Source organism: Typha angustifolia, chromosome 11 (assembly GCF_048772165.1).
Source record: "Typha angustifolia cultivar Huaian chromosome 11, ASM4877216v1, whole genome shotgun sequence".
Taxonomy (NCBI): Eukaryota; Viridiplantae; Streptophyta; class Magnoliopsida; order Poales; family Typhaceae; genus Typha; species Typha angustifolia.
In genome coordinates this window covers 11234650-11243075 of record NC_133249.1, presented here as the reverse complement: position 1 = coordinate 11243075, position 8426 = coordinate 11234650, and the positions used below count along the sequence as shown (strand labels likewise).

The window sequence follows — 8426 nt, the reverse complement described above, 5'->3', positions numbered from 1 at the left end:
TCTAATAGTTGTTGATATACTTATATATAATATTAATAAATATTTTTTGAGTCGAGCTGTCTTTGGATCAGGCTCAATTCAAGATTCAATTTATGCCTATAAATTTATTTAGGCTCAGCTCAGTCAAAGTCGGCTTCGGCTGAGCCAGGACGAGTTGCTCATTTATTTTAACACTCCTACTTGTCATTTCGAATAAAGTAGCTCGATTTAACATAGTCACTTATACATAGCTTATGGAAAGTATGTCTACTTTAGAGAGAGATTCACTAGAAAATGGATCTTTCAAGGGAAAGTAAGTTCACAGTTAGATCTCCTTTACTCAATGGATCTAATTATCCATTTTGTAAGTTGGGATGTGAGTATTTTTAAAATTGATTGATGAACAAGTTTGACTTTCTATTATTCACGGTTGAAAACCCTGGCTAAATTAGCAATAAAAATCAAATTAATAAAAAAAACCTGTTAAATAATGAGACAATTTATATTTTGAAAAGTCTAGGTGGAATAGCAAAGTAATTAACTGTATAGAGTGTCTCTTCTAGTGCATTTTGTACTATATTTACCTGTGGAATAGACGAGGATGCATGAAATATTATTGAAGTTACTCATAAGAGAACAACCAAAAGGTAATCAATAGCTTTGAAACCTTTTATACAGAGGAGAGTAAAAGTGGGGATCCTATTTTCAAGTCAGTTGAGAGAATCCTTGAGTTAGAATATAAGAAAAATCCTTAGATTTTTATCTGATAAGTTGCAAGATAAAGTCATTATCATAGAGGAAAAAGAATGTAGATTAATTCCGTTAGAGTTGAGCATTTGTATGAAATCTCTAAACTTATTGAGCTGCCTTTCAAACCTAGGAAAACTAAAAAGAGATTCCCTTGACTAATATTAAAAGGATGAGGAGGAAAGTGACTAAAGAAATTTCAAATAATTTTAGAAAAAACTTAATAAACTTTACAAGTAAAACAAGCCCAGAGACTATTTTACAAGTCCGAACCCGAGCCCGAGCCCGAGCCCGAGCCCGAGCCCGAGCCCGAGCCCAAGCTGCTCGATTATTTTAAAAGCTTTATATGCATGCACATGGGGTTAATAAAGACCCTAATCTGCTCATTACAAACCTCATCGATCTATTAGCAATTTCCAATACTCAATAATGAAAGTTGAAGAAAAGAAGAGAACAGTTCACAAGTAGAAAGAACAGCTACATGTAGCTCACAGTTGAATCAATCGAGTACTGTTCTTGGTAGAAGGATTGGAGGGAAGACTTTAGATTTTCGTCCGCCCACACTAACCCATCCCACCACGCTCTTTCGCCCTTTATAGACTTCAACTTGCTTGAATTGGAATGCGTGCCGAAAGGTAGTTTCTTCAAATTTGGGCACTTAAAAACCTCGAGAGATTCCAAAGAAGGGAAACTGACTGCAGGATCGCAAATGTCGGTCAACTCTTTAAAGAAGGACAAGATGATTCTTCTCAGGCAAGGGAAGGTAGGTGGAGGTGTCCGGGCTCTTTCTTCTTCTATTTCAGCAACATTCTGATCACCATGGTTGTTCTGGTCATTACAAACAATCTGCTTCATCGTGGTGCATTCGCTCATTTCCAGAATCCGCAGGCATGGAAGGTACACAATCCAAGAAATATTTTCCAATGCTTCGCAATAAGAGAATTCTAAGCGTGTGAGATTTGGAAACAAGTCCTTGGGCGCCAATCCCTCGCATACAATCTCTTTCAAGGAGGCTAAGTCAACAAACGAGAGTTTCTCTAGATTGCGAAGATTAAATCTTCGATCATTGCTTTTGAACTTGATTTGCTCAAACTTGGCTCTGAATATCCGGAGTTCAGACAAGTTCATATGTATTCCAGTGTTCGTAAACGAGCTGATTGGCAAATAGAGGGAAGATGATTCATCAAAATAATATAAATTGAGGGATATAACGGGCACAAAGGACAACTTGGCGAGCCTTTTTAGTTGGCTTAATTCTTGCAGATCCATCCCAACGGCTTTAAGATTGGCCAAGGACTCCAAATCCTCAAATAACGATGGTAGGTAAGACAAATCTTTGTTTGAGTAACAATTAACTATGTCCAGGACTTCTAGTGCTTTAAGCTCCCCTATTACGTGGTCTGGTATTTTGTGGATTTTGTTGTCCCTTAGAAGCAAGTGCTTGAGATTGGTAAGTGATCTTAAACTATCAGGTAATGACTCGATCCTATTTTGCGACAAGTTGAGGTACTGGAGGTTGGGCAGGCTACATATCACGATCGGGAAAACATCAAAGCTATTGTGGGATAGGTCTAGGTTTGTGAGTGCATCAAAATTCTTGATGGTTCCAATCACTGTGGACAATTCGTTCCACTGAAGCATTAAGGTTTTGAGCTTGGTAGGGCAAGGAATGATAGGAAAATGGAATGCGTGCATTCGATTACGCATCAAGGAGATTTGTTCTGCCTCGAACCAAATATTAATCTCTCGCGGTGCCTCCTCCAACCCAACTCCTCCTCGCACTACGCATTGGTTCTTGTTCTTGCCATCGTTGCACATTATCCACAATGCCATGTCTCGAATCACATCATGCATTTTGACATGGTCTTCTCCAGCAGCCTCTAACAAGCAAGCGGCCTTCAGATCACCTATCAATCCATGTCCGGCGTTGTATGCTTCTCCCATATTGGACATGTCTATTATGCGTAAACAAATCCAACATTCGATAAGCTCATCTATCAGGATTATGTAATCCTCCGGCCACAAGGAGCAGCGCAGGAAACACTCTTTCAGTTGATCATTCTTTAAACTTTGATAGCTAAACTTTAATATGTGAAATGTTTTCTGGTCCGTACCTGCGAGCTCGACGTCATCAAGTCGCGACTTTCGAAGTAGATCGATAGCATGTTTCCACTCTCTGGGATCCTTCTTGGAATACATGGAACTCCCGGTGGTAATAAGAGCCAGTGGCAAGCCATCCAACTCCTTCAGGATTTGTTCCGCATAGTCTGGAATTTGAGGATCGGAGTTGAGGGCTTCTTCGCCGACGTGTTCAAGAAAGAGGCGGCGTGCATCCTCCTCGTTCAGGCACTTCACTTTGATCTTCTTTTGGACCTTCATCAGACCGCAGACATTCTCTGATCGCGTTGTTAATACCACCTTTTGCTTGTATTTGCTGTCAACGCCGACGGGGAACGGAATACCGACTGCTTCAAGATCGAGGCGTCCCCATAGGTCATCCAACAGTAGGACAAAACTCTTAGCCTTCAAGTAGTTGCGGATGACATCAGCCTGCGAATCTATGTCATTCTTCTTCTCAGGCAAAAGGAGCTTCTTAACTAATGCTTCTTGAACCTTTTCCACCGAGCACTCTTTTGAGGCCGTCACAAGAATCACATGGCCGAAAGAACAGGCCTCGTCAAGTGATTTATGAATCTTATTGAGGAGATGGGTCTTCCCGACGCCGCCCATGCCCCAAATCCCGATCATACCCAGCTTACCATCTTCATTAATGTATTCTAGTGCCACTTGAAGATTGAGATCTACTACAAGCGGCAACGTTGATGTGGCGGGAACCTCCTGTTCTACAGGCAACGGCGTTGATCCGGCGGGAACCTCCTGTCCTGCAGGCGATGGCGTTCTCTTTTTTGAGAGAAAGGAGAACTTAAACCGATGCCGCTTGGATTCCACGGCAGGCGATGACGAGGTTGGTCTGGCAGAAACTTCCTGCACAGGAGGAGGACTAGGAGGAGGAGCCGGCGTCAGTCCGACAACTGCAAAGTCTCCTTCGGCATAAAACTTTTCGACATCTAAAAGTTTCTCAGCAGCAATCCTACTGAGCGAGTAATTCGAACAACAATTGATAGAGCAACCACCAAGGCACTTGAATCTCCTGTTGGCATACTTTCTTTCGATCGCCTCGGCCTCGATAACGATGTTCTTTACCTTCTCCAACCACCATCCTACTTGATGCGTTGGCACAAGACCATCTCTCTTGGCAATCCTGATTCGGCGCTCGACGTCGTCCTTCCGAACTACTAAGTCCTTTGTGGCGTCCACGAGGCCTTTAACATTGTCACCAGTATTAAAGGGATAGATTACATGCATCGTCATGAGATTTATCAAAGGATTAAAAGGGTATAAGAGGGGAGTGATCATCTTGCTAACGATGTCTATGAATTTCATCTTCTAGAGCATATATGAATGGAAAGGCAAAAAGAAATGGAAATATGCAAGAAGAGATGAACACCAAGAAGAGTTTGCGAGATATATATTATATATATATACAGAGAGAGATGCTGGAGTTCATGGAGTAGTCATGCTTCCAATTAAGGTCCAATAATTGGAGATGTGCAATAATTGACTCAATTAAGTAGAATAGACAACAAGCCTAATTCAATATTTTCAAACGTGTGGAGCATCTCGGGCTTCTTCTATTTTTCTTTTCTTTTAGTTTCTGGGAATCTTTTTGGGGTACGAGAGTAATTAAGGATGTCATCCTAAACTAGGAGACAAAATACAAAATAGAAGAGTGCACTGTAATAGAAAAAAAGAAGAAGCTATCTTTATTCTCTAAGTGGCGGTGGGAAAACTGCAATAGGTTTGGAATTTGATGATAATAATAATAACTTTCTCGCTTTCATGTCTAAGAGCATCTCCAAAGGATGCTAAAGGCTCCAAATATGGAGCCAATATAGAGCAAGAGCCCGGTGCATTGGACTCGGGTCCTCATCCTTTCTCGTTAGGGGGTGTGTCGTGCCACTCTCTGTGTCGCCTAGCTGGGATATGTCCCGGTTGCGCAGGCAGTTGTGGCTGTAATGCTGGTGGCAAAGGTGGTAGTGCTGGCGATTGCGGAGGACACGCTGATAGCGGAGGATGCAATACTGGCGGTAGAGAAGGCAACTCTAGCAATAGTGACGGCATAGTTGGCAACAGAGGCGTCCTGAGTGGCCAAGGGAGCAGCACTAGTGGCGATGGAGGCAATGATAGCGGAGGTGGCTTTGGCACCCGTGATGGCAGGGCTAGCAGCGAAGGTAGCTCGGGTGGCTATTGCGACAATAATGGTGTTGACAGTGAAGGTGACAGTGCCGACTCAGCTTGGGCTGGTTCGTGCTCTCTAGGCCCATGAAGCCCAAACCCATAAACATGGGCCTCAAGTCTATGTAGCCCAGCCCATGAGTGTGGGCCTCGGGCTCATGAAACCCAAATGTGGATGGACCCTATGGACAAAGTTGCCACTGTTGGGGCTTGGTTGTTGCTGTGTGATAAGGTCTGATACCAATTAATGGGCTCTGATACCAATTTGATGGATCTGGAATCAAAAGATCGGCTACGGAACAATTCCTTAATATTTGAATTTATTGTAGGAAGTAGTCCGTGCAATCGTGGAAAAATATTTGTCAGATATTTTATGGTAGTCAGAAAATTACGAAACTAATTGGGTTGGATTCGTAACTTCCTAATCTACAACTTTCTTATTTATGCCCTTCGCATATTCAAACTGTAGCTGAGAAGAAAATACAAAATAACATGGGTGATGGTGGTAGTGATAGGTGGAGTGGATGTTAGGATTATGGATGGGTATGGAGATAAGGGTGGATTGTGGAAGTGATTAAGGGAAGTAGACGAAGGGAACGAAGTGGTTGAGATCCCAAAGAAGAGGAATGACTCGACAGACGAGGGAGATTAGAAGTGAGGAGAAACTTTGCCAATGGTAGAGGTGGAAGGATGGTGAAGAGGGAGGAGGGAGGAGGGAGGAGTCCAAAGAGAAGATAGAAAGCAAGAAATCAAGAATCCAATTGCATTCTGAAGTTGGTTGTCATCCACATATTTATAGAGGGTAGCCAACAAATCCTAAAACAATATAAAATCCTAATTCTAGAGGATTCCCGTCGATCACGTTTGAACGCGTCCAATCGCGTTCGAACGCACTCAAAAAGCCCCTTCTATGGATTTGCGAACGTGACACAAGTGTTCACAAGTCGTTTGAACGCGGGCGTTCACAAACGTGTTCATAAGGCGTTCACAAACGCGGGCGTTCATAAGGCATTCACAAGCATTCACAAGGTGTTCACAAGGGTTTACAAGCATTCGAACGCGACCTACAGAAATTTTATTTTAATAAAAATAAACACCTAATACAATAAGAAAAGATCCTAACTAAGTGTATCACGCTTCCTCCACCTTGCCCTCAAGGTGAAAAGTCAGGGAAACACTCCAAGATATTAGTCTCCAACTCCCATGTCGCCTCATCAGATGGCTTGCCAAGCCACTCAACTAGAATCTCCACCTCTAATTTGGTACCATATCATCGTCGACGTTTAGTAAGTACTCGAACTGGCTCTACGATCTCTATCTCCTCCAATGACTCTAGTAGAACCGATCCAACAATCTTATGATCTTCAATGCGCTCTCTCAACAATGAAACATGAAAGACATGGTGCACTCTCGACCCGTCCGGTAGCTCCAAAAGATATGCAACCAGACCAATACGCTCCAACACTCGAATGCATCCGCGGTCTATTAACAAACCACCTTGATTCTCTAACTCGAGATGGCGCTCTAGATCATCCATCACCTCCTGCAACAATCTCAAAATATCTAGGTCAGACATGTATACCTCAACTCGTCAAGGAAGGAAAAGGTAGGATATGAATAGATTGCAAGCTCGACGGTATCGGGTTGGCGCGATAGTGCATCCGTCGCTCTATTTTCTGTTCCCTTCTTGTATTAAATTTCATAATCATACCCCAGCAATTTTGTGACCCATCGCTGTTGTGCCGGAGTGTGTATGTGTTGTCCCATAAAGTATGGAAGGCTCCTTTGATTGGTTCGGATAGTGAATCGTCTACCGATCAAATAAGGCCTCCACTTTGTCACCGCATGCAGAATTACCAACATCTCTCTCTCATAAGTTGATAATTGCTAAGATTTTTGCGATAAAGCCTTGCTAAGATAGGCAATGGGACATCGTTTTTGCATTAGTACTACTCCTATGCCAATACCTAATGCATCACACTCAACAATGAATTCTTTGGTGAAGTCCGGTAGCGCTAGAACGGGTGCCGTCATCATTGCTATTTTCAATTTTTCAAAGGCTAAAGTGGTTTCATCCGTCCATCTAAAAGAGTTCGTCTTCAACAAAGAAGTGAGAGGAACAGCGATCTTGTCATATCCGGTGATGAATCGACGATAATAACTAGTCAACCCCAAAAATCCTCTCAATCTGGTGGTAGTAGTAGGAATAGGCCAAGCAGTCACATGTAACTTTTTGAGAATCCGTCGCTACACCATCCATTGAAATGATGTAGCCTAAATACTCCACATTTGGTACGCCCCATAGGCACTTGGACTTCTTGATCTTTAATTGGTTTTGCTCCAATAAATTCAGCACGTCCTCCATATGCCGCCAATGCTCCAATTCAGTCCTGCTATACACCAAAATATCATCAAAAAATACCAAGACATACCTTCGCAATAAAGGCTGAAATATATCATTCATGAGGCCTTGGAAGATAGCTGGAGTATTGGTGAGACCAGAAGGCATCAATCGAAACTCGTAATGCTAGCCCGAAGTTCGAAATGCAGTTTTATGCACATCCGCCGGGTGAACTCCAATTTGATGATACCCGGCCCTCAAGTCAAGCTTACTAAATATAGTCGCCCCTACAAGCTCGTCCAGCAACTCCTCGATAATCGGAATGGGATATCGGTCTTTGACGGTAATAGCGTTTAGTGCTCGGTAGTTGACATAAAAACGTCATGTCTCATCCTTTTTTCGCACCAAAAGCATGGGGAATAAGTATGAGCTATGAATTGGTTGTATGAGGCCTTGTTCCAACATCTCGGCTACCATCTTTGAGATAACTTCTTTTTGCACATGTGGATACCGATATGGCCTCACGTTCGTCGATGCAACCCCGGGTACAATCTCTATGCGATGGTCCGCCGCTCTCCTCGGTGGCAACTCCTACGGCTCCTCAAACAGTCCAGAAAAATTATCTAATAAATTAGACAATTCAATGGTAGTACCTGAACTCGTTTGAGGCTCATCTCCTGCTGGTCCTAACTGAAAAAGATAGGCCAAATCATACGCACTAAGCAACCCCACTAGAGGCTGCATCGTAGGAATCGGTGAAGTTCGAACACCATCAAGCCACACATCTTTGTTTCCTTGTTTATATTTTATCCACATGCTCCGAAAATCAAATGTGACGAGTCCCAAACTTTGTAACCACTGAGCACCAAGGACAATGTCCACTCATCGCAATACCAACGGATACAAATCCACAATGATGTCGTGTCCTTGTACCCGTATACTGACTCGGCGACACAAGCTCTCTGCCCTAAGCTTCATGCCATCTCCAATAGCAACGTTAAACCCCGTAGTCGGTTCGGCATCCAAACCCAATCTCCTCACTAGCCTCTCATCTAGAAAGTTG

At 42.9% G+C, this 8426-nt stretch overlaps 1 protein-coding gene across 1 annotated transcript; it reads right to left on the bottom strand.

The window, feature by feature from the left end:
* Positions 1-1008: 1008 nt before the first annotated feature.
* Positions 1009-4211, bottom strand: LOC140770563 (probable disease resistance protein At1g61300). The gene is made up of 2 exons (XM_073111803.1): positions 2841-4211; positions 1009-2681 (listed from the first exon to the last, which is right to left on the bottom strand). Exons 1-2 carry the CDS (start codon positions 4168-4170, stop codon positions 1204-1206), a joined length of 2808 nt encoding a protein of 935 aa, XP_072967904.1. The 5' UTR covers positions 4171-4211; the 3' UTR covers positions 1009-1203.
* Between the last annotated feature and the right edge of the window lie 4215 nt (positions 4212-8426).